At 40.0% G+C, this 27142-nt stretch overlaps 1 protein-coding gene across 2 annotated transcripts in view; it reads left to right on the top strand.

Annotated features, from left to right (window-relative positions):
• SMYD3 (SET and MYND domain containing 3) overlaps positions 1-21575 on the top strand; it is a 329317-nt gene extending 307742 nt beyond the window's left edge. For both annotated transcript variants that reach the window (XM_026041346.1, XM_026041347.1), the window contains 2 exons: positions 15341-15449; positions 20865-21575. In XM_026041346.1, the coding sequence (XP_025897131.1) occupies positions 15341-15449; positions 20865-20966 (211 nt within the window). In that variant the 3' untranslated portion in view covers positions 20967-21575. The remainder of the gene's footprint in view (positions 1-15340; positions 15450-20864) is intronic.
• The last annotated feature ends 5567 nt before the right edge of the window (positions 21576-27142 follow it).

The raw sequence follows: 27142 nt of genomic DNA, 5'->3' as shown, positions 1-27142 counted from the left end.
AGGAAAGGAAAGGAAAGGAAAGGAAAGGAAAGGAAAGGAAAGGAAAGGAAAGGAAAGGAAAGGAAAGGAAAGGAAAGGAAAGGAAAGGAAAGGAAGAGATAGCATAACAGACTTCTTTTATTTTGCAATTTCATGATGAAATTTGCAGCAGAAACCTGGGGTCTATATACATATCTATATGTGCAAGATGCAGCTCAAAATCACATGCTTCTAATAAATGTCCCTTATCTACTAAGTTATCAAATTGGATAACTATGCTTTAATTAGTACTTCATCCATWGCTAAGCATGTGCCTTTGTCTGATTTTCATTATTTCTCTTCATCACAACAGGGCATTGAAAATGCCACATAGAATACTCTGGCAAAAGCAGTATAGAGAAAATGCACTGTTTCTTTCACGTTCTTTACTCTGCTCTGTAATTTTCAAATGAAAATATCTGATTCTGCTTCATTTACACTTTCAGTGTAATATTGATTCCTGATGTGATAACAAAGTGGAATCATTTTGAGATTTCAGCCTTGTCAGTTCTCTGTCTTTGGAGGCCAAATATTTTCTTGTCTGATACATCTTCCCAGCAAAGCAGTTGAGAGGATTTATCACAATGAGCAATACTGTATTCTTCATCTCTGAATAATTCATATCAGGCACAGTGCAACAATTTCACTAGATAACTCTTCTCTGTAAAAAATAAAAACCATAGTAATGACAATTAAAAAGAGTAATAATAATTAAAAAGCAATCCGCATTAATGTTGTCTGATGCAGATTTTTTGAAGGTAAAATTTCCTTGCCCTGAGAGGGATATTTACATTTTTATCTAGTGTACATTTCCTGAGGTCAAAATGTCTATTATGGAAAGGAGCAGAAAGCTTCACACATACATTTTCCTTCCATCCTCTTTTTAAGGGATTTCTCCCTGTCACGCACTCTTTTTCTTGGTAATTCCCGGATGATATGGTATAGCATATATTGAATTAAATAATTCAGCAATACTGTTATACTTAGAAAATTCTCCTGTGCTTGATATCAGCATGAAAAACAGACATTGGGGCCAAACTGAAGTCCTGCTGATTTGCCTCTATTTTTGCATATCCCTAAAGAGAAACAATTTTTTAGAAGTAAATTTGCTCTCAGTTATTAGGAGATAAAAAATAAGCACTAGATAGATATTCAGTGAAAAACAGAGATAGAGATATCAATGAAGTAATTTCCTGACCATTTTCACTGGAAAGGGGGAGAAGGAACAGAGATTTGTAAGATTACACATTTTGTATGCTGTTCAGGTGCCACTGAGTGCAGGATGTGGTGTAAAAGCCCTACTAGACTGCTCTACATCCAGCCCAACATTTCGCATTGGTTATATATCCTTTTAATAAAATCCTTTGAAATGCTGGTATGTTTCTGCTCATTAGGGTTTCTCTCTGTACAATACAGTACAATATACTACTCCTGGATTATTGCAAAGTCCTGTAGAAGGAATTGTGGTAAATATTGCAACGTACAGAGTATTATTTCCAAGTGCTAAAGCTATGACCTTATACAACAAAGAAGCAACCTTGAGTCAGTCAGCCAAGAGCTTTTTATCAGTTTAATGTAGCAGAACTCGACCAAAGGGGCAAATTTTTGCATTAGCTTGCCACTGATGTGAGTGCTGCAGCTGCTTTTGTATATCCATATTCATTACTGCTAGTGTTCCTCCTGGACTACGACTGATCCAGAAGAATTAGAATCTTCTTTTTGATTTTCTAGTCYTTTTTGGTTTTAATTTTGGTACGAGTAGACAGGAAGAATACTCAGGACATCCATTATTYCTTTCCACAGTTTGCTACAAGTGGCAGAAGCTATTAAAAAATGAAGGCGTACATATCATGCTATTCAGCTAACTGGTAATTAATGCACAATTAAATTTTTCATGGTGTAGATTGTGTCTGTTTTTCAAAGACATTAGAAGCTGTGGCCTTTTGAGAGTACTGCTCTTAATCTGTAGGCATTTCCTGCTGCAGCATTTTTTAAAATACAGTCACGATGAAGTTGCACATCTAACATGCTTATTGGAGGAAGTTTCAGCCAGGTGTCTTCTCCTTTTGGGAGTGTGTTCTCTCCTTAGAAATGGGCTGTTCTGAAGCATCTCAAAGATCAGTGAGTTACAAGGAAAATCAATTTTGTGATCCCATCTCAATTTGAAGAATCAAAGTACAGTGCAAATCATCAATGTGATTAGGAGTCTGTAAGTCAACAAGATAGAAAACTAAGTTTATAAGCTGTTCTTGAATTATTAATACTAGCGAGTATTCAGCACAATAGGTTGGGTATTCTGAATTTCCTCCTCAAGGAAGTCTGCTCTGTACTGACTGTATTGGGATCCTAGGGAAATTAAGCTTCCCATTTGGGTATCTAATGYTAGATGCCCATGAACCGACAGTGTGAATATCCCATTAGGATAAGTCTACTCTTACTAACTTCTAAGGTCACATTCAGATATAATAGCAGAATGGAATATTGGTTAACTCTTTAGAACCAAAGGCAGGCTGCTCTGTGAAGGATTTAGGCATGTAGGTAAGCCCTACAAAAGTCAGCTAAGCAGCTGTTCAAGCACATCTTTTAAGTGCTTTCCTGACCAGAGATGGAATTAGTCCTTTAAGAGGAAACATACAGCAATGCAGAGAAAAAGAAAGGAAAACAYTGCTCAAGTCTGGTATCACTGGCAGATCAGATGAGACCTGATAGGGTAAACTCTAGAAAACTTTGTAGACTTTCAGTGCAAATTCTATGTCTGGAGCATCAATGTTTTCTTTGCCAAGAATTATGAGGAAAATGCTTCCAGTAGACTTCCTTTATTTTGTGATTTAGCTTGAATCCAAGTAATTAAATCTTGCAAAAATGTATCAATGTATCAAATGTCAAAAAAAAAAAAATCAATTCAATTCTATTCAATWCTGGGAAAAAGTAGACTCCAGCTTCCAAGATACAGTCTTGCTTAGAAATAACAGGCTAACTCAGAAATATAGAGCAACAGAGAAAACGGTAATTACTGAGAATCCATGAATCCTAAGTAATTGCTCATCAGGGATCAAATTTAAATTCTTCAGATACTGCAATTTAATCATATATTTAAAGTCTTACACTTGTGTGAGCAAAACAGGTGATCGAAGGCATTGTCCCTTGGGAACTTAGCGCAGGCTTTGTCCTGCCCTGTATTTCCTGACCTAAAAATAAATTTTGTGAACTACCACTGTGACCTTTTCTTTAAAGAGAAAGAGAACCCTTTTCTTCAGAAAGCATTGTCTGTTTCCCTTTTGAGAGTATCTTGGATATGAAAGTTAAGTAGTATAATGACAGCTGGTTGCACTTAGTGCACACAACTATCCTGTCTTGCTGTGAGAAAGGGAAGAGTGACAAATACCATCAAGCTGGCAATGTCTGAGAATTTTGATTTTGATTTCCTTACAACCTCCTTAATATTCAGATTTCAGATATCTTGACATATACGTTCATGGAGGATGAAAATCATATGCAGACAGACAGCCTCGGGCTTATGCACCACTTAAATCCTGTCTAAACCTTAAAAATGCAGTTTAAATGGGTCTAATTGATGTAAAGGACCCATGCTGGCCCTTTACACATGGGAAAATTTCACCCAGATTTGAGGCTTTAAGTAATTAGCTGTTGTACTCTTAATAGCTTTCCTTTTCTTTTTGGATCTGCTTCCATTTTTCCCAGTGCCACTACTTTCATGCTAGCTTCTGTTTAAAATAAACATAATAAAGTATTTGAGACTGTGATATATGTATTATTAGATATGAACACAAGTGAATTGTACATTGGGAGAGGTCAGCATTCAGTACAAATTTAAATCAGATAATTAACTCTAATTAGACAGTGTGGAGTCTGTGCAATATGTACACAGGGACTGTGCAGAAAATCCACCATCCATGGTTATGGGAAAGCACACAGACTGTAAAGGACTAAATTCATCTTATCCCTTAATGGTTCTTAAGGCATAGGTGGAGGCAAGATTACTATAGCAACTGACTGCATTTGCTGACAGTTCAGTATTTGCTAGTACATTAAGTCTGCCATTTCTAATTAATACTTCATATTTCATATTTATTGTTCCATCAATTTTGGATCAGAATGCAGTACAACCAGCCTATTAACCTAGTAATGCAAAACATATTTTTGTATCTAGTTTTCACCTTACCACATTTTCCCTAGCATCTGAATGGATGATTTTTTTCTCCCACATTAGCTAATTTTCTACCTACCTCTTTTCTGCCTAAAGAAAGCAACAGAAAACATTAACTATTACTTTGAAGAGATGATTTATCTTCAGTATAGCATTCTGTATTTAAATACACTTTGGAATGATGTTTCTGAAAATATATCCGCCTTTTCTTTTCAAAGGGAACCATTTTTGTTTGCCCAATGCTTTTGCCTCAAGGGTACCCAAATAGATTTTAAAGTGCTTTAATTAATCTTTTCAAATACCTATATTTCTCTTGACTTAATTCAGTAATGACTTAGATCACTTTGATTTAATGACATAGATCACTTTGGAAATGAATCAAGCTAATTTTGAAGTAAGTCTACATTAGTTTTCAATTATAGCATCTACAGCATGGTTTAAATGAACCACTTAAAATTCACATCTTTAATAAATTCATATTAGCCTCAAAAGTCATATATAGACAAGCTGTCTGATATTTAAGCAAAAGTATTACATATGTTTATCCCCAAATTGGATTTCTACATTCATCTCCACATTTATCAAATATTTGCCCACATTTTATTGAAGTTGAAAATTTGAAATTGTGATCCAAAAATATTTCATGTTAGAGTCATAAATTCCAATCTAGCCAAGTGTGAACTCAGTGTTCTTCAGGTTAGCCACATATACACTGCCAAGTGGACAACTGAGGTTTGACCAAACMTGTTATTTTTCTAGCAGGTGTATGTTGCCTTCCAAACTATTGACTTGCTGGTCTTACCTGTAAAGTTGAGAGATTTTTCTTCTTTTGCAAAAATTCTTGATCAAAATGCCAGAAATAAAATCTAATGGGAATACTGAATCAAGAAGTAATTCATGAAGTTTAAAATGTGAAAATGATACATGTTGCAGTAATGCCCATATAGTAGTGTGATCAATAGCAATGCTGCAGAAGATTTTTTGAGTGACAGACACCCCAAGTAAGTTGCTGTATATGTATTTAATGCCTGAATTGTCATCATTTTGTTCAGTAATTCTATATATGAACTTAAAAAAATCTATTCTTCATGTAGACGGTTATTCACTGCTCTCAGTTAAAAAGGCATTTTTTATATGGTCAAACTGACACTGAAAATACAAATGCTTCAGTGTAGTCTGTTGTCATCCTGTCTGTTTTGATGCCCTGCTCCATCAGTGAAGCTTGTGATGCAGCTAGCAAGAAGTCTGGTGGCATTGGAAGTTAGTGATCTTGTCAATAGCCCTTTGCAAGGGTTGAATCATAGCAAAGATGTGTACTGAAGGAGCCTAGGGAGAGGAGYAAACTGTGGTAAAAGCTCAGGGAAATCATGAAGGCGGTAGGAAGTTCAGAAACAGGACAAGGCTGCCTAAAGAAAAGGGAGGAAAAAAAAAAGGGGGGGAGAAGCAGCAAATAAAAGATGCTCTGAGTGCTCTGAGTCGGAGACAGAACAGGTCCCTCCTGTACTCTATAAGGCAGCAATCTCTCTGTTTATGGCTTCTCTGTTAAAAGGAGAGGAAAATAACTGTTTGCAGTGGTTGTTTTCTGATATAAATATTGGTCCACCTTGAGCTGGTTTAAGATGCTATGTCTTGTGTATTTTAATAATATTGTATGGCATAATATGAGATAACTTGACACATATTATATGGTGTTGGAAACAGAAAAAAATGTTATATACTTATATTTAATCTATCTGGGCTCATATTTTTAAATGCTAAGGCAATCTGCATATGTGCTTGCTTTCATTTAAATCTACAACTACTTATGTCGTGGGGGAATACTTTTACTATAGAGTAGAGTTCGGGCTGTCAGTATACTCCTAAATACAGCAAAATTTCCATCTTGGCTCATCTGTATTCATAAACAAATGTCATGGAGAAATTAATACCTTGCAGTTTTGAACAGCCTGCTGTATCTTGCCTAAAACGAGCAATGAAAAAAAAMCCTATGTTTTGCAAAATTTACTTGCATGGCTATAGCATTATTCATACTTTATAGCAACATATAAAAATTATGATTTACATGGGCAAACTATCCAGTCCTTCTGCTCTACTGCTACTGAGAAACTGTGTTCTGAGGTAGGCTTCATTCTTATCTTATTCTGAAAGTGTACTTCTAAAGATAATGATGTCATCTAGAAAGGCATAACTGKGGGTTTCCTTTTCATGTAATTATTATACTTCATCTTAAAATTGTACAAAAAGTTGCAGTACTAATCTATGTGCTTTCTGAGAAGGAGAGCTGCGAGGTCCGAAAATCAGGCCTGCAACCTTTAAGGTCCTTCTGAAAGACAGAACAACCATCTAGTGTATCAGCCGTTCCTTCGAGTTGGAATCATCTGCAGACTTGCTGAAGATTGCATTCAATCTCATTTTCCAAGCCATTATTGAAGATGTTAAATGTACTGAATCCAGTATCAACCCAAGGGGACCACTAGAAACTGGTCTCCAGTTTCGGATCTCCAGTGCCTTGGTAATCTTTTGATATGGGATTACATGCTGACCTCCGGAAAGAGCTCTGTTTGTGGGAGAAGGAGCTGTCACCGAGATGGAAGAGCTCACATTTTACTAGTAGAGGTCTTTTCAAGTAGCCTAAAAAGATACACCTGCTTAACATAAAATGCAAACCCAATGTAAGCAGAGTCCTCAGAATTTCATGGATACCATGAAAGCCAGGAAATGTCCAAGCCATATTTCAGAGAAATCTCCAAATGACAGTCTAATGATGAGGTTCCATTGGGCTACAAGCAAAATCAAATGAGACTGTGACATTTTGTTTTTGCTCGAGGCAGGTAAATGTCATTTTAGATTTTGATGCTTGTGTCGTTCCATGRATTCATATTTAGCAATGACTCAGTATGTGGTTATTGTATGTCTCACAAAAGGCTATTGACAGATTTTCTTCATGGCTGCCTCCTGTACCAATTTAGAAAGATGCCCTTTAGGCTGCACAGATTAATGGACACATCACAGATCAATGGGAAGTTTCCTGAGGCTCTATGCGTAGTACATGATTGCAAGTCTTAACATGCTGAAATTTTTGGTGTGCATAGGGACTTCCCTTTGATACAACTGTTAGTAGCCTAACAGGTACTTCAAAGATGTGTACATTGCATGGAGCCCAGACAAGTGAGCGACCAGCCTGCCCAGGAAGGAACATGGTGGTTATGAGGAGAGGGAGAAAAATAAAATCATGGATAAAAAGATAGCAGAGGAGTTCAGAGGGCAAAAAAATCTACTCAGTGTGAAAGAGAATGGTAGAAAAAGAAGAAGGARAAATGCTAAGAATGAACCAGGAAAGAAAGATACCAAAATCAGATGAGAAAATGAAAGAAAATAGAAGGCAAATGGTGGGTGAGAGAAAAGAGAATTTCTTCTTACTGTTCTTACTAATGGCTTGCGAGAGGAGAAGCTTGAGAAYGGGAGCTTCTGCCTCACACACAGCTAGTTTGTGCAATGGGAAGAAATAGTAAATACTATGCCAAAAAGTTTTAATAAAAAGGAGGTATAAACTGGGGAGAAGATGATATTTTAGTGCAGGATCTGTGCTTAATTATCCCAGCAGCCTTGSTGCGCTTGCATCACAACTTCCTGGAGCTCTTCCCAATGCACTCACTGTAATTCCAAGCTAGAACTGTGAATCTGCTCTCATTGTGCAGAAATCATCTATCAAGAACCATGGGCAAACTATTACAGATTCTTTCTGTAGCTCAATGGGCCACAACTAACAATTGATAGAAAAATTGAATTTTATAAGAGTCTGCATGTGTTGCTTTTTGTTCATTCTCCTTTCTCCAAGCATCCATAAATGTTCTTCTCTCACTAGAAGAGAAACGTGTGCTTGCTCACCCTTTTGTAGTTTTAAGCTGTTGTAAAGCTTTTGTTTGTGTGCCTTAGATATGATATTACAGTTGTATTTCTTTCTTTGTGCCTGCTGCCCCTAGCGAATGGAGTGTAGACATCAGAGAATCAGGGGAGTCCTATCAGAAATGTGCTGCACTGACAGGACCCCTACCATGATCCCTCCAGGAAATAGTCATTTCATGGATCTATTTCCTACTCAATCAGTCTTCTCCAATTTTTTTTTACCCCTTGACTCTACTCCCAAGGTGCAGAACTACTCATTAAACGTAACACATGGTTTTACTTGAAAAATGCTTGCTCAATGAACATACAGCTTTCAATTATAGACAGAAAGTTCAAGCATGCCTTGATCTGTTGAAGTATTGTACATCTTTTATATGCCATGAACAGGCATATGGTGTTACCTGAAAAAATCTCTGCTTTGTATTCAGGCAGCATTTCAGGCAGCACTTCAGGCAGTATTTCCAGGCAACTCAGGAGAGATTATTGCTGATGACTGCAGTTCATAAAATTCATAGCAGGTCTCCTTTCTTCTGTAAAAGAGTGCTCTTTTCCTCCAACACCTTCACCCCTTCCTTCCAGATTGTTTTATTTCTGAGGAAACTCATGTTTTTTGGGTCATGCAAGAAGTTTTCTAGCCAGCTGAGTGCCTGGATGGAAGTTGTGTTCTCCAGATCAGACAGATGGTCTTGTTTAACCGTCACATTTTATCTGTGTAGCTTACCAAGGATCTATAATTCTTTTTAGGATTAGTGCAAATATTCTGAACTTCTACAGAATTTTTCTATTGGACTCTCAAACTCTTCACAAACACTATTGAACTTTTCCTCATATCAGCTCCACCGAGTAGGTAAATATTCTCACCTTAAGATGAGGAAGAACTGAGACAGGAGAAATAAGGCCAGATATCCAAATAACTCATCTGACATAGTAAATATTTAAAGAATAACAACCARAGTGCCTGTACTTTAGAAGAAAAACTAGAGAGCCATCACCTCTAAGCTTTAGGGTAAATTTTGAAGGGAGGAAAATTTAAGTAATAAAAATACTATAAAAACAACGTAAGACTTTGTTTTGATATGGCAATATAATCTAAACAAAGGAAAATACTATAGAATAACCTTCAATAAACCAGGTTTTAAATCATTTTTATAAATCCTTTGAAATAGACTGCTAACCCTAATCTCTTCTGGTTATCCAAGAACTGAGACAGCGTGCTCCTCCCTTCTGCAGTGGTCCATCCTACCATCTTATGCTGTAATGTTGGTGGCCTCATGACAAAAATAACATGAACTGCAGAATATTCTGCAGATAAGCTAGGGCATGGAGACAATCCAGATAAAATCTTCTACCTCCATTCCAGACCAGCCATTTCTTTCCTAACATGTCTTAACGCTAGAAGATGAAACATTTAAAGTRGGCAGTTCAAACAGATAGATAGTGTCAGGATGGATGTGTAAATGGATGTTGTAGCCAGATGGAGAGCCAATATGAAATTTGAAGTAGATATCACTTGGTCAGTTTATTAAAGTTTTTATTCACATCTTGGCAGAACCAACATCTGGAATGATATCCATTTTAGAGTAACATAATTATCACCATGCAGCAGAATGATCAGAAGATAGATAGAAATAATTTCTGAGATGGACTTTCCTTGGGAGTTCAATTGAACTGGAATCATCATTGCTTATTTGATCCCATCAGTTAAATTACTGAAACAAATAGTAATGGGACAGTATTGGCGACAAATATGAAAGRAGATTTTTAGATGCATTTCAACAGATCTAAATTCTGAAATGTTTGCRGACAGGGACGCTGTGATGAGTACATAAAATGGATAAGAAACATTTCAGTGTGGCATATATCAGCTCTTCCACAAGCAAATGATTCAGTCTGTTACTCCAAAATGATGTGGTTGTGGCAGACAGTATTAGGGGAGTTATAAGGGCCTGAACAGTTTTAATCTTATCTGATCATCCATTATAAATGGGAGAGTTGTTACAAGAAAGAGAGAAAGAGAAACCATTAAGAATAACAATTTAAGAACAGTATTTTTCTAAGAATACTTTGAGGATTAAACATATTATGAATACTTTGAGGACTAAACATATTATTAACATGGCAGTCAGGCTGGTATTCCTTTGGAAGGCTTTCACAGAGAATCCTAAATACTGTAAATGGGTCAATGTAGGTATATTGTCCTTAGACAATAATTGCACAATTCCAATTAATCTTCTAATACTTAACATGCCATTTAGTCCAATTCAGTAACATGTTGTAACATTGTTCTGTCCAGGACAAAAGTGTTGAGTGGGGCTGGTTGTTATTAAAAAATACTGAAATTTACAAAGCTATTTAACTATTTAGTATTTACAAAGCTATTAAGTATTTTATAGTTTCTATAAACATGTAATTCTGGTTATGYGTTATTCCTGCCTTAGACTGCTCATTTTGGTAATGGAATAGCTAGGTGAAATTCATGTAGGAGATCAGACTGAACAAGCATAGCACTATCCCTGTGGATATAAATCCATAATTTTATGTGTTTAGTTTACCTGTCTTAGTTGTTTGAATATTCATAAAATGGATGATCCCTTCCTGGAAATGTTGCTAGATGCTGAATATTTCATATTTTTTAGAATAGTTTGTCCAGAAAATGCTTCTCATAACTCTCATACTTAGAAACCTACTGATCATCCATACAAAGAGTAAAAAAGCACCGTGTGAATTAGATGACTAGTGCCACCTCACTGAATAATCCAAACAACTAATACAAAACAAAGATATTTCCTACAGTACTGTTARTTGAGCAACTTTAATTATGTTATGTGAGCAACATTCAAAGACTGAATGGCTCTTAAATCAAGAAAAAGTCAGAAAAAGGAAATGGAATTGAACCTACTGGCAGCTTTATTTGTAGTGAATATTTCTACCRTTTCAGCTGGTCTGTTTGTGGCAGGAGGCTGATGCTGTCCCCTTTGYGTTCTGCTCACTACGTCTCCTCAAGCCCAGGAGCCTGTTCTTAATTCCTTCTCTGTTGCTAGGGCCCCTAAAGCTGCTTTACGTCTTTCATGCTGTCATATTTACTTGCACTATAAGGTACTGCAAACAAATTTGCAGTCTTGCAGTCATGTATAGCACCACCTTTTGCTTGTCACCACATTAGACTCTTATAACATTTCCATTTTAAACCCTTATTTCAGGCTTTATAAATCTTACCTGCTTCTAATTATATCAAGCTGAAGGCAGAGGTGTCAATGTTAACCCTGAAGCTTGATTTACTGGACATAGAAGGGGGTCTATTTTTGTAAAGTAGGAAACATTGAGGGGACAGCAATTTTGCATAGTCTTTTTTAACATTAGGTTTAAATTCACAAGAGAACACAAAAACTCTGATTATTTACTTTATCATGAGAGAAAATTTGAGCAGAATTAATGACATTGGAATTAAGAAATAGAAGAAACATACCTAACATTTGTCAAAGGTTGCCTTTTTACATTGTCCCATACAGAGAGACACAGAGGACTACTTTAAGAAATTAAGAGCTAATATAGATATATAAAACAAAGAAAAATAATTTTTCATCATGAAGTATGTGTTTAACCCTGGAGGTTAATCTGATAAAATATTCAGACTGAATTAAAAATAAGAGCTATCAGTTTCACACTGTTTAAAAACAGATATTGCTTTACAAAGTACAGGTCATATCCTTGCCAAGTGAAAATTGGTATTCTTCTGTTTTGCAAGTAAAACTTAGGAACTGCTGATTCCTGGTGTAGTGAAACATTGGCACAAGCTACCTGAAGACTAGGAAATATATTTCATTTGAGGGTTTTATTGGTAGGTAGGCAGTGCCATCTTTGCCTTAGTCTTTACCTAGGCCTTCATGCTTTATGAATGGATTCAAGGAGAACTAACTAGGTTCAAGTCAAGGGTTACCTGACTAAGCACAACCTCCTACAAACCCGTAGGACCTGCTGGGCTGCATCGAGCAAGGGCATTGGGAGGACTGGTTGATGTCCTTGCATGACTGCTCACTGATACCTTTGAAAGATCAAGGAGATCAGGGGAGATTGGCAGTGACTGGAGAAAGGCAGACGTTACACTCATTTTCAGAGTAGGTCAAAAGGACGAGGTGGGAAACTACAGCTCTTTCAGTCTCATTTTGGACGCTTGGGGAAAACCATGGAGCAAGTCCTGTAGAACAGATTTCTGGGCACATGGAGTAGAAGGTGGTAGCTGAGAATGGTCAGCATGGATTCAGCAACTGTACAGGATGTCTGACAAACCTGATTGCCTTCCATGATAAAATAACTGGCTTTGTGGACGAGAAGAGGGTGGATATAATTTACCTTGACTTTAATAAGACTTTTGACACTTTTTCCCACAATGTTGTGTATCAAGTTATGGTATTACAGTCCTGATGTGTGGAGAATTGGGTGGGTAAAAAAATGGATGATTGGGCTCTGGTTCATTGTTGGCACACTCCTTAGAGGCTGGTAACAATTGGGATGCTGCAGGGAACCTGTCCTGTTYAACATCTTCATCAGAGACCTGGAGGARGTGACAGAAAGCACTCTCATCAGCTTGGTAGGTGACACAAAATTTGGGGGACCWTCCAATAGTCTTGAGGGCATGGCTGCCACTCAGAGGGACCTGGGCAGGCTGCAGGGATGAGCAGCATGTACTCTGTATTTAATAGGCTGGAGGAAAGYTCTGTTGACTTACATAAGCAGAGGATGTGAGGCAAAATTTAAGGATCTTTCTCAGCCTGCTGCARTTCTTTTGTTTATCATGCAGCTGTGCTTATTAGTTTTTGCATGCCTTTTAATCTGTCCTTGGAAGTGGACTGTTGAGCACTGACCAGGGCCAAGGGACCAGACACATCACCACAGAACCATATTCCTTTATTTCAGCTGTCGGTATGTTACTGCTCCTCTTCCTGTCTCTTAGGCCTTGGTAAATCTCATAAAATCCTTTTCAGATTGAAATCCTACTCTTCCCAAGCTGTAATATTTTTATAGCATGTATTTCTGTGTAGTTGTCTTAATCTCTTGTTGACAGACTTTAGGTACCAGTTCCCTGGCTGGCAAATGTCTTCCTTAGTCTTAAATTTATCCACTTGTTTTGTTCAGAGCAACACATGGGGATAATAGATTGGCTCACTGCTACCTGACACTGCTTCTTAGACCTTTTTGCCATGCCAGTTTTTTATAATACTGAATCACAGGGATGCCTGGAAGAAGCCAACAGCATTTTGCCTACTTATACATCTCCCAGAAGAGATGCAAGCTGCCTGGATTTCTCCAATAAACTCACTAAATAGATGTGCTTTTGCAGAAGGTGTTCCAATATTTAACAGATTTATTCAAGAAAATAATAATAAATAGCTGTTTCAAATGTCAAACTTACCGCTCACAAAATGTAACTGTATACATACGTAAGTTCAGAACATAAATCAGCACAGTAAAATAGCTTGGTAAATATTTATGAAGACAGGGCTCTTTGTTTCACACTTACTCCTCCTGTGTCCTCATCTTCAGTTTCCACTTGCTTTGGTTTATGGCTGCTAGTAGTCTTGACTGGGCTGCWGACATTGTTAAATTGCCTCCTGTTTTCTCTGGTATCACATACACCATAATCCTAAATGTTTATTGACTGCATGTGAACGTATGCTCTATCGAAAGAGATGTGTTTGCATGCAGGGGCACATCCTGATTTCTGATGAGCCTTAGCAAGCCCCACACTAGCTAACTGAGACATAGCCTGGGTTTACCTATGTGTGAGCTGCCATGCCTGGGGCGGCTGCAGGGGAAGCAGCACCTGTGCATGTGGTACAGTTAATTTATCTCTTCAATTTCTAATACTGATCAGCAACTTGCATCAAAATCTCTGGCTTGCTCTCCCTGGCATTTTCTCCCTATTTAACCAGTAGAAAATAGCACAATGTTAATTGATGTAATCATCCTAACAGTAAACTTGTTGAAGATGTTTGTTCAGCTGGATCTTTGAAGTTCTTGACTGACCAGTTTGCACTGAGATATGTCCTTCTTCTTGGTAGTCTACTGTCTCATAGACCTTTTCTGACTGTATCCCAATGGGATGTTGGAAAGTATCACTGTGCAGGTCTTGCAGTCTTTTTCTGCAAGGTCTGTGCAGGTCTTGCAAAGTCTTGGAGTCTCTGCACAGAAGAGTTGGTTTCTGCTGCTTTATGGGAGGCTCTGACGAATCGAGAGCTGTTGCTCCTGAGAGCCTGCCAGGCTGCTTCCCATGTATTTCTGCATATCTTCAGTGAAAATATATGAAATGAGCAGAAAAAGGGCTTGGGGATGTGAAAATATTTCCCATGATGTTTACATGTCTTGCTTTGAGCTTTATAAGAAGAACATGATTCACTGCCTTTTAAACAATTGCTTCTGTTTACTTGTAATTGCATTTTCATCAGTGCAAAATAATGAAGGAGAAAGATTAGCATTCCTTTTTTTGCATGCAGGCTTATCAGAAGGCTTCTATATATTGCACATATTTAAATCATTTAATGTTTTAATATGTATTTAATTATATTTATGTAGATTTAAGTGTCTTTCTGCTTACAGTGGTGTCATTTATTAGTAATTCCCCTGAAGTCTGTGATTATAGATTTGGTGTAAGCATAAAGACAATATGTCCAAAGAGTGGTTTCTGAGGAGCTTGTGGCTCTTCTCCCTGCAGTCAGGTAACAGATAGGGTGGGTGCACCAGCCAAGTCTGAGCTGTTCCCCTGAACATGCAGCTCTTTTTGCAGCAGGGAGCAGCATGCAAACCCTTGGAAAAACGGTGGCCTTGATGCTACGTAGCTGCTTTCCCTGCAGCCCTTCCCTTTGTCCTGGAGGATACAGAGCTGGTTTCCCTGCTGAATCTTCCTCTTAAGACTGTCCCTTTTTAGGGACGCTGGGATTGTGAAAAACCCCTGTTTGCAATGCCAAGAACAGTAAATGCTATTGTATTATACAACAGTAGTGAATGAAATAATCCCCCTCCTGTCCCTTCTAACAGGATAATGTTAAAGGCATTCCTCTGAGATGGAGAGTAATAATTTGTTAATTCCCCTCAGTATTTCATGCTGCTCAATACTGCAGCTAATTTTCTCTGAGTACCTTATTAACATTCACAGTGACTTTGCGGTCCCACCCTAATAGCTCTCCACAGAGGCAGCGACTGTGAAGGTGAGAGCTGACAGGGTGACACATCTTCTCTCCCTTTTCCCTGCAGACTCTATTATCCTGGTTTCCATCCACTGAGGGCAGTCCAGCTGATGCGAGTGGGCAAGCTGCAGTATAGTCAAGACATGTTCCCGCAAGCCCTGGAGACCTTGAAACAGGTCAGTGTTTATGGACTGTGTTTCCTCTCCTTCCCCGCTTCCCTTTGCATCCCCTGGATCTGCTGTGTCCCCTTCCGCTCTGACTGTACCTTATGGCTTTGAGTACTTCTCAGCATATTTCTGTCGGTGCTGTAGCTGAATGTGGTGACAGGTCGTGGCTGCTTGCAGTGTTTCAGGGACAGACTTCATTGCTATTTGCAGGTCAGTAGCTCAGAAGTGCATGAATGGAAAATAACTGCTAAGGAGGTGCCTTATGCTCTTCCTCTCACTGCATCTGAGTCTGCCCTGAGCTGGTCACTGCTCACATGCAGAACCACGGAAGATTTCCAGCCTTCGTGTCCACCTAGGCAAGCTGTGGGTGAGGTGGCACGGCYCTCTGGAGGAGGTTTGGAGTGGCTGCTCCCTGGGAGCACAGCCTGTGTGTGTGCAGCCAGACACAGCTCCTGGCTGCATGTCCACCACTGCCCTTGAAGCAGGTGTGAATCCTGTACAAATACCTGATTCCAGGAGATGGTGCAAACGGTGAAAGCCAGCAAAGCAGAATAAACACTGTTATCTCCATGTCACTAGCGCATCAGCAACATGAAGCTCAAGCCCCTGCCTCTCTGGAGGCTTTTCTAGGAGCCATCTAAGGGGATCCATATCTCGGTAGGAAGGGTGTGAGCAGTGTCACCAATGCAGGTGAGCATTAAGCTTTTAGTGGCCAGGAGAGTAAGGTATGCAGCAGTTAAGGTGTCACCAGTAGATGTCTTGGATATTGGAGTATGTCCTGTGCAAGCAGCTTTTTATGATATTGATGCCTTTTGGGTATTTCACATCTTACAGTGTATTTATCCATAAGACGACAGAGAAGAATCATTTTCTCTTGGAAGAGGGGAAACCCAGGAGCTTCTAGCACAAATTGTCACTGTTTTCCCCTCCTCCTTTCTTCTCGGATGTCTAAAACTGAATGCCAGAAATTGATAGCTTATGCCCTATTCATAGAACTGACAGTAAAATAGTTGCAATTTACACAAACCAGCAATTCCTGGGATCTCATGGGAGCCTGTGGCTTCTCCATTTACACTATTATATTATTTTAGCACTAATAAAGTATGGGTATTTTAACCCTATATTAGTGCGAAAATTTGCTATGTGTCCCGTTAGTTTAATATTGCTGGTGCATGAAGCTGGTTGTTTTAGGGCAGCTGATGAAGAGAGAAGGCAAGGAGGGTCAGTACTGCTGGAAGTGGGGCCCAGAGGGAGGACGGATCCTTGCACCTGCCTGGAACTCCTGTAATGTTAATATCAGCCAYGACTCTATGGACGGCTTAGTACTTTGTAGTTACTTTTGAAACCCCAACACTTATTAGGTATCAACATGTGATTAATTATGCATGCTGAATGACTGATAATTTCCGGATGTTTTAATAATAAATCAGTATTTCATATGATGACTGATTTGCTAAATCTTAGTAACTTAAATCAWCCCTTGATATGCTTAACTTAAATTGTGGCCAATTCCGATCTTTAAAAAGTTGATGGGAGAGTAATCAATTCTGTTTCCTATTCATTACTCAAAAGTAAACCATGCATTTGTCATRTGCCAGTTAATCTCCTCTGCTATTTCCCCTGTAATATTTATAACTTCAAAACATTCAGATTTTCCTTTTTAGTAGTTGGAGTAAACCATCAGTCAGAGGAGCTTCTGCCTTCATTGATATTTCTGCAGCGTATTAACAGGCATGCACACATTTTGCTTACTCTTCTGATTTGATACTCTGCTGTTACATGAAACCAGAGTGAATTTCTTCAATCACCATCAGTGAAGGTAGAAGTTGTGATGGATTTTTGTATGTGCTTAGTGAGGYTGCTGAGTTTAAGCCAGATTGTTCCTCTTTTAGCCACTGAATACAGAGCACTACCTAGCACAGAAACATCTTTTCATGCTTTGACCACCTCTTCCTCTGGAAGGGAGACTAATGAGCTATTTACTGTTCTGTGCCATACCTCAGTGCATCTCTAACCATGGTCTCCAAGCCATTAGTGGTCCACAAGGACACAGTAAGTGCTTTGCAGCTGGGATGCGGAACTATTTACAAACTAATCTCATTGTGGTTTGTCCATTTCCTTTTGGCCTCCCCCCTTTTCACCCAAATAAGATGAGGAAAGACTGAATTCCCACTCCCTGGGACTGCCATGCTACTTCCCTGTGCAACTTGTAAGCATAGGACACTAGGCTCCTTTGACTGGGATCTGAGGCTGATTCCCTTTATTGCTGTCTATACCRGAGCAAATTAAAGCAAGATATAATTCCCAGTTTGTTGTGAGGACGGATGTGATTCCTAATAAAACTCAGATAATGTCCTAGAGTTATATGAGAACTCTGTTTGGCCCTGTGTGATTAGATGTGTCAACACAGTATGCCACACGCTCGGAGCACGAACGCGACTGCCTGCTCTGCTTCATTACTTTTCTTAATACGCTCTGACACTGACTAGCACCCTGTYGGAGCCCTCGTCAGGCTAATTTCAGCATGGCGTTAAGGAGAGGGATGTGGATGATGCAGGAGGAATTGAGATCCGAGTGAATTTCACCTCACTCATATCAATCCTGTTTAATCAGGCTCAGCCTCTGGGCTGCTGTGGCTTGACAGCCTTTTCTGCCTCAGATGTGCAGRGCGTTAAGAACCAGCACATCTTGGTATGCAGGTCAGTGACCGGTGTCTCCCTGCTCTCCTCCGTTAACACAGCCACCTTGCCGTGGGCACCCTTTCGTTTTAGCTCTCCTGAAGAAGCTTTAAATAACGTGAAGGGCTTTATGTTACCCACTAGGATGAAATTTGCAATCCTAAGGTGTATGAAGCCCTGCAGAACATAATTTGSCACGTTTGGGAAATGGAAGTGCTGCAAGGAGGCAATGCGCTGCAATAAAACCCGAAGTTAGCCTTTGGTTTATTATATAAACAACTAATTTTAAAAATATATAGCATATTTAAAAAAATATACATGCATACACATGCATACGTGTACGTGTATATCTATATATCTATATATATATATAAAAAGTAATGGTGGGAAGTCACATGAAATTACAGATGAGGAAAACCTTTGTCAGCAGAAGGTAGCCCAGCGTGACRTACCTAATTTGAAGCACCTGGGCTGATTGTTAGAAGAAAAAATGGCAAAAACAAAAGGTACAGCAAGCTGTTGTGTCCAGAGAAAAGAAAGCATCATGCCCAGAAGGCAGCTCTCTTGCAGGAGTGCAGGAGCTGCTGGGCATCGCTGGAGCTCAAGGAGCTCCCCTTGCAATGCGTGTGGGGAAGAGGGGCCCTTCACCTCCCGCCCTGACGGGAGGGCCCGGGGGACTCCTGGGCAGCTACAGTGGGGAGCTCGGGCCCCTGGCACCCACCCCACAGTGCTGGGCCCACCATGACTGTGTCCAGCACAGAGGTCCCACGCGTGCGGTCTGCCCACCACCCTCCTGAGCAGTGTGACACGTCCATGGCTTGGTTTCTTCCTCCACGCACAGAGCTCAGGGCTTGTCACACCGTTTGTGAACATCAAGCATCATGGTGGCCAGTTGTTTTGGTACCCCATCATTCCCCTTTCTATTGTAATCCCTGACATGTAGGCAAAAGCACTAGAAGTGGGGTCAAAACTCTGCTAGGTTTCACTGCAGCAGTTAAGAAATCCCTGTGATCTAGATGTTCACTTCAAATGCTGGGAAACACCAGCAGGCTGCCATTGGCAGTAACTGGGATTGCATTTGTTTGCCCTGCACCTGCACTAGCATGTGCTCCCTTCGGTCAGAGGAGACAGAGAAGCACCGAGACCTTCCCCAGTTTGCAGGCCCCCACTTCATGCCGTCTCCATGTGGGGCTGTTTGCTCTCTCATCCCAAAATTGTGCAAATTAGGCACAAGTTTCATTTGCATTCATGAAGTAACCGTCATACCACTCACCTAATGGGTTTTATATTCGCCAGGGAGACTGTGTGTGGTTGATGACACCATGGCCTGTGTTGCTGTCTCACAATTCCTGTAATTTTTCATAATTAGATTTGTTCCTTAAGCCGAGAGGAAGACCACACAGACCACAAGACTCTGTGATTGCTGCTTAGTCGGGAGATTTGGAGGAGTAGGGTGGTGTTCTGCATGTTCTTGCTTCTGGACAGGAAAAAAAACCCACATTGTTTCGGAAGTGAAATCATAGCAATTTTGCACAGACTTTTGCCAAAATGCCTACCTAATTTAATGATAGCTTAACTTGTGTTAATAAAGTTTACACAGAATCCGTGAGCCCAGGCTGCTGCTTTCCCACACAGCAGCATGCACAGGACCCTGCCTTAAGGTGTTCTGCTCTGTATCATCCAGGGCTTCCTATATGGTGATAACGTCCATTTTTCAGATCCTGTTGTATATGCCAGCTGCAGACTGGCTTTTATTCTTAGGCTTTACACTGCTTTTTCAGTTGTATATTTCTTAAAATGTGTCATTGTACAGCGTGATGCTTCACGCTCAACTATGCTGAAGTACTTTTACAACCTGCTTCCACAGCACTTCCACAACATGTTAAATTAAGAAAAACAAAACACCATGAACACTATGACAAGACTTTTGGGGAAATATAATTGTGACTTTATTGCAAGCGGTTTGCAAAAATATGACCAGCTTTGCGTTTCTGCTAAAATAGACATATGCAAAAAAATGAAGATTTTTTAATTGTTATAAATTAATTTTGTACAAAATATAATTTTGTCATTTTTTTCTCCTAACACTACACTTGGAACTGCCTTGCTCTTACTTCTAAAGTATTGAGTCCCTTTCCTTCTGTTACTTATCTCTTTACATGAGGATTTTAATAGAAGGAAGAAGCAGAACTTCCATATGAAAAGTGATGATCTCAGTGTGAGCTGGGAGATTAATATTTCAGGCATGTATGTGGTGGAGAATCAGCACCACAACAGGCAATATAAGCCTGAATCAGCCTGGCAGTGTAAGATGCCCAGCAGACATGGAAAATGATCCCTTAGGGAAAAGCAGCAAAGGACCATTCCTCATCCATGCCTTTTACAGTGAAACTATTAGTAGCTTTTTAAAATAATGTGTCAAGATCTTGGATAGCATAATGAATGAAATCTTGAAAGCATCTGCGTCCTTCAGTACGTTTCCCAGCTATTCCAAAAATCCAGCTGTGCAACGTGTTAGTGGGCTTTAATTTTTGACCACCTAGGGATCATAACCCAGTACCTCCTTCCCTGTCAGAGACAGATCATTACACACTCTGGGACCCTTCCCTCCTGCTGCTATGCCATGCAGTAAGGCTACCTCCCACCCCCYAAGCACCACTGCTATGTCTGTGCCCCACTGCCATTCCCAAATCCTTCATGTAGGCTGCACAGTGACTCATGCGTCCCTTTCTGCTCTCTCCTCAAGGCCTATACTATTATGAAGGTGACCCATGGAGTAGACCACAGCCTCATGCAAACCTTGATGGAACTAAAGGAACAGTGTGAGGCTGCCCTGAGGATGCAGTGAAGAAAAGATGCAGTCTGGAAAACAAGATATTAAAGGAAAAAGAAGAGCCAGACCTTTTATTACTTTGGAAAGCTTCTTGTTGATATTGGAGTCTTTTCATTGGGCCCTATTTGTTTTACAGAAATGTGTTAATGTTTATCAGTTTCACTGTATGTCTGAACTTCCTGAACTTTCCTCATGTTTTGAGKAATATTTGCCACTTTCAGAGGGATTTTAACTTCTGCAAGGCAAACTGGCTGTGAGTAAGTCTTAATATTTCATCATAATACATGCTGGTAATAAAAAATGACCACTTATACATATGGCCAGAAATAGTCATATTCTTTTTTTGATCTATAACCAAAACATCCAATCCAAATACCTCTGAATATATTAAAAAAAAAATTAGACTTGAATTCTAACACAATACTCAGCTAAGCCTCCTATGGAGCTTCTCTTATGCTCTTTTAGATATGGATTTCTCTGTCTGCACTAGCTCTGGAATTATCACCAAGTCTCACCTTACTAGCTGTCTTATGTCTCAGTGTACTAGAAAACATTTTAAGTATTTTTTTCTGCCAAACACCTTGCTGGTGAATTGATCAAAATTATTGGGAATTGTGTGTTAGACCCTCAGCTGTTACAAAGTGGTATAATTCCTTTGAGATCAGCAGTCACATTTTTATCTCAGCAAGCAATTTACAGYAAGATTGAGAGAGGGAGCGAGCATATTTCTCCCTTTTTTACTTCCTATTAGATGGTTTTTTTTTTCTCCAAAAGCCTGATGCAGTGCTCTTTCTTTGATATAAAATAAAAACTTTCTAATACTCTAAATGAGTTTTTCCCCCCTCCCAACTTAGCTGCAGAGCTCTGGCGTTCTTCGTCTTGTGTCTCATGTTATTACACAAAGTTCTAATATTGAGTATTAAAATGGACTGAATGTAAAATGTAATCAAATGTGCCTCTGTGTTGAAAATACTTGATTTTGATTGTTTCAATGGACACCATCATCAGATTTTCTCACTTGATAGCAGCTTATAAAACAGGGCGATTTGGGCACACATGAGCTCTAACTTTCGGCTGTAGATCCACACAAAGTTTTTTTTTTCTCCCCTGAAGAGAAAAATTTACCAAAGTTCCTAAGTTACTGAAGAAAAAAGGAGATGTAAGAGTGCTGTCAACGGGATATATGCACTTGTCTTTCCATAAATTTGGTGCTCTKGTATGCTAAAAGGGGGCATGTGCCCTTTAGGGCATATTTAGAGATAGATTTATACCTTTCTCCATGTGTCCAGATTTAAGAAAGCATTGAAGAAGCAGCTTGAATAAATGGGTGACCTGGATCCAGAACACACTTATATTCTGATGGAGTCCTTTAGGACTGAAGCCAAATCAAAAGTTTATACTCAGAGATGATGTTTGTCTCTGAACCTCCAGCATCTCAGCTAAGTCATGGAAGTGTCTGAATAGATCTGAGGCTTTGCTTTTGCACACTGGGCCAATGGTCTAAGTACAGACCTAAGAAGAAGCTGGTGTGGTGCCCAGAGCTTGCAATACATATGGAGTTTTGATTTGCTGCTCCTACCTGCCAAAATATTAAACTCCAGACTAGTTTGCAGCATAGGTTGATRTAAGGACTTACTGCTGTAGCTAAACACAAACTATGAGTTTCTTCCAGAGAAATGATCTTTCTAGTCACTGCAACCAGGTATAGGCAACTTTTCTCCATTCAGGTCAGGCAACAGAAAATGTCACTCCAGAATGTGAGTGGTCACACATGTCGGCTGGTTTCTAAGCAATTGGATTTTCTCTTCAGATAGCCATACTCYTTTCCCTCTCTTTTCCTTCCCTTCCGTCCCACCAAGCAGACTGGTGTGTTAGTACCTGGCTTGTGGTTAATCTCTAAGTCCTACAGATGGTTGCTGGACTGAGCAATTGTCCCTCACTGTGTTCATGGGGGAAGAAAAGCATCTCTTGTGTGCTGTTGTGTGCTGTTTCCCCACGTTCATCAGCATGAGAGCTCTAGCTGCCYGTGATGCCGGCTTCCATGTTTATCACAGAAGCAAATGTTAACAAATGCCAAATATTTATGAGTTGCATTAAAGCCTAAATAATTTAAGGTCTTTGCAAGTATCGCTTTCAGGTATGTCACTCCTCACTAACAATTTATTGCTGCTATTCCAGCCATGACTGTTATTTCATTAGTCCGTAGTTGTTGTAAAGTCAGGCTTTTTTCACACCAGTAACTTGACACCATTAATTATTATGAGATGAGAATGCATTTAAAAAGAAAGTGAACACTCTGGGCATAATTTACAGCCACAGCACATGAATGGCAATGCTGAGGAAGATATCTCCTTTTGAGGCATTTGAATTTGTTCCAGCATATGGAGCGTTCACTTGCCTARCAGCAATATTCAAGCAATAACCTCTAAAATGCAGTGCATTTCTGGAGTACATGGCATGACGTGAGGCCAGAGGCCAAGTTACACCAGCGACCCAAGAAGTGCAATAATCCTTGTAGAAACTCACTGTTTGGTTGTGTCTTCGTGCTATTATGAAAAGGAAATTATCTGGAGAAAAGGTCAGACGTTTGTGTATATTGGGATTGCTGACAGAGCAGAGGCATCACTGATGGACAATCAGAGAATGTGAAAGGCGCACAACCTTCAAGAGTTATTTTGCTTACTTTAAAGAGGCACATGCATATTAAAAATTACGTACTTTTGTATAAAGATGATGGTTTTCTAATCTTCTTATCACATGTCTAATAGATTTGCAAAGGAAGCAAGGATCAAAACTGTCCAGACCAAGCCGGCCTGCAGTGCCTGCGTCCGGGCAGGATCCCCAGGGCCCCATGCGGCGCTGCCTCACCTCATCCACCACGTCAGCTTGCAGAGCTGTAGGAGCATGAGTAACGCTTTGCATTCATCACTGCAGATTTAAAACTTGTATATCTCTCAGCTTGGAAAAGATCTGCATTTTCTGGCTGTTTTTAGTTCCTTACAGMGCCGTTTCCCTTGGTGGTTCCCATGTACCACCACCACCCTCTGGGCTGCTGATGCTCCTGGGAGCGTTGTTGTTGGCATGTCTTCTCTCACTGTGTTTCCATTCCATGTTTCTGAAAAAGAAAAAAAGGTTGGCCCTGACTGCAGAGASATTTAGCTAAATGCAGAGTTGAGGAGCACAGTCTCAAGCAAGTGTGTCAGGGAGGGAGGAGCACTGGACATTCATTTCAAGTTCAGGTAATCTGGTTTTCGGTCTTTGCACAAACACAATGCTCCCGCCTTCAAAAAAAAAAGGAGTATTATAAACTTTTTAAGTGGAATCTCTTTGCCAAGTTAAAGATGTTTAAGTCAGAAAGAGGCATTATCTGTAATGCTGGCAAACCAGCTGCTTGCTTCTAGCACTTTGGGGACTTTTCCAGTATCTTTGGAAAGCAATGGYAATTTGGGTTCCCCTCAAGATTTAGAAGTAAATTCTGAGATACTTTTGATTTGTCACTATTCCTCGAATTAGTCCTGTAGAAGCAATATTAGATTGCCTTTAGATGAAGATGAAGAGCGTTGTAGTGTGTGTTTGGAAGGAAAACAGTAGAACGTGGAAGAAAAAACATATGAGGACTATGAAGTTTGGGTGAAAATAATTTATTCCAGTTGGAGAAAACATCTACCTCCAGTAAATATATAAAAATATAATATTATATAAAATAGGAAATGAATACATATACATTAGCTTCCTAAACAATATATTACAGCTGTGAGCTCCTTGAGGTCTATCACTTGCGTGTGAATCCGGTTGTGTGTGGGTTTAGGTCAGCAAAATTCTGCCACGACTCAGCCTTTCCTTTGCTTCTAGCTATGACTGCTCTGTGATGGCTGCTTTTTAAAGCTAGCTTTTCTTAGGCTTGTTATTTTACGTCATACTATGTATGAGATACAGAGGCTTTCTCCCTGCACAGTGTATTTATTGCAAATAGTCCCTGGCCGCCAGAACATGATTCATGAGGAGAGCTCACTTTCTCACAGAGGTTGTGCCAATTATGAGGATTGTTTTTTTCTGGTTCAGAATTAAATCTCCTGTAAGACGCAGGCAAGAAGGAAGGCCTCACAGCTGCAGCCATGGAGCACCGGCTGTCAGCAGCCCTGGGGACCATGCCTGACCTTGGGCAAGTCACATAGGGTTAGTGTGGTATGCACAGCCAGGCTTTGCCATTGCTGAGTTGCTGAGCCTGGGGAAATTTCTGCTCACTGCAAAGAGCACAAAGGACCAAAGGGACTGGATATAGGGCTCTTCACACCTCTGCCTGGCTACTTATCTTCCTATAAGAGCTCACTGAAGCTGTGTGCATTCCTGAAGCACTTTATCTGTAGGACAGTAGGAAAGCCACTCACTGAAAATGATTTAGTTCTTAAAATACTGCTAAGTACTTTAAAAAGAAGGCTAAGTATTATTTCCCTATTGAGGAAAATAAGGCTSGTAGCTAAATGAACCAATGTGTTCAAGTTCACACAGCAGCAGCACCGCAGCAAGCCCTGGAGCTAAAGCTGGTATCAGCAGTCTGGGGGTCAGTGACTTCTGATGCAGAAAAAGCATAAGTATAAGCTGCAAACTCAGGTACTCCACAGAGAGGTCTGTCACTGAGCAAAGTTGCAGTTACAGAAGGTATTAATTATAGGAAAGAAGCCAGTTAGCTTTTGGGGAAGAGCAGCAAACAGCTGCTGCCGTGTTCATCTACAAGTCCTAACCACGCCGTACATGAACTTGTCCAGATGGGTTACAGGTCTGCRGTTACAGGCAATATCTCAGGTCTTTTCCTGCCCTCTCTGATTGTGGGATGCATGCGAAGAAATGACCTCATCCACTTTCCATGCTGCAACTGCAAGCAGGACTTGGAAGTTCCTCCACAATGGAGTTGGGTCCCCCTTACAGAGCACTCTGAGCTGCACCTCCTCCACATGGGAAAGGCTCCTTCTCACCTCGTCAGGTCAGTGTGCTCTAAAACACAATCAGAGTAACCCCTGACAAATGTTCTGGGGCATTTCAGAGCAAAGCTCAGTTAGAGCTTATTTTTGTTGCATTTTTTAAGGAGCTCTTTTTTTCTTTCCTATCAGTATATATTTTTCCATGCAAAAATCCTTTTCTCTTTCACGTCTGATTTTACAAAGCTGATCAGCCTAAAAGTGTATTTGAGAAGGATGTTTTGTAAAATGACCTGTACCACAAACTATTTGTTCTGGTAAATTATGATATATTTTTGAAATACAGAGGACATTTCCAATCCTATCTAAACATGTATTTTTCTTGTCTTCAATAAGAAGCATACATGCTACCTGAAAATCTGCAGTCTTTTATTCCCAGATCTTGTCATCCAGCACGGTGATTTCTGTTTATGCCCATAATAGTGATGTGTAAACTATGCCCATATGACCCTCCATTAGTATTTTGCAGGGTGAACTCAACATTTTTATTTGCTCTGTGCTTGCGATCAACATGGACAAATCAATTCTAATTCCATCATTCTTTAGAATTTTTGTAGGTTTTAATAAGGACCTTAGAGATTCCTTTCCCAAAGAAAAAGAATAACTCAGGCTTAGTAATTAGGCTTCATACAGTCACTGCTCACACGGAGGAACCTAACAAGTTCTTTATAGTTCCCAGGAGACCAATTAACCTTCTTTTAAATATATCTCTATATAGCTACAGATACACACCCGCACAGAAATGCACATGCACAYGGAGCTGTTCAGCAGTCTCCAGTGCTCCATGGCCTTGTTAGCCAAATCGTGGTGGGCCTTGCAGCAAGAAGGCAGGCCTGAGGCGAGCGGCCCAAGGCCCTTTTAACTCCAAAGAGGCCAAAATCAGAAAAGGGCACGAATCATTCTTTGGGCTGCGTCCCCAGACMGAAGGAAGGGGGTATACACACACTCTTCATCCTCTTCTTCAGTGGATGATCCCTTCCCCTCTCGGGCTCCAGCAGCCTTGCTGGGCACACAGGAGCCCTGGTTCAATTTCGGCTAAGGGCTGGTGTTGTGGGACTGATGAGACTGTAGAAAAGAGCTTTATTTTCTTCCTCCGCCTCCTCAGTTCAGTGCCTCTGATTCCCAGTCCCTGGAGGCAGCGAGGAGGAAGGTGGCAATCTTGCAAACCTCTTGGAGGAAAACTGCTCTTTAACTCGCAGGTGATTCCTCTTGACA

This window comes from Nothoprocta perdicaria, unplaced genomic scaffold (assembly GCF_003342845.1).
Source record: "Nothoprocta perdicaria isolate Ctin4 unplaced genomic scaffold, notPer1 scaffold_282, whole genome shotgun sequence".
NCBI classification, from domain to species: domain Eukaryota; kingdom Metazoa; phylum Chordata; class Aves; order Tinamiformes; family Tinamidae; genus Nothoprocta; species Nothoprocta perdicaria.
The sequence above is the reverse complement of the archived record's forward strand: the minus strand, read 5'-3'. Positions and strand labels throughout refer to the sequence as shown.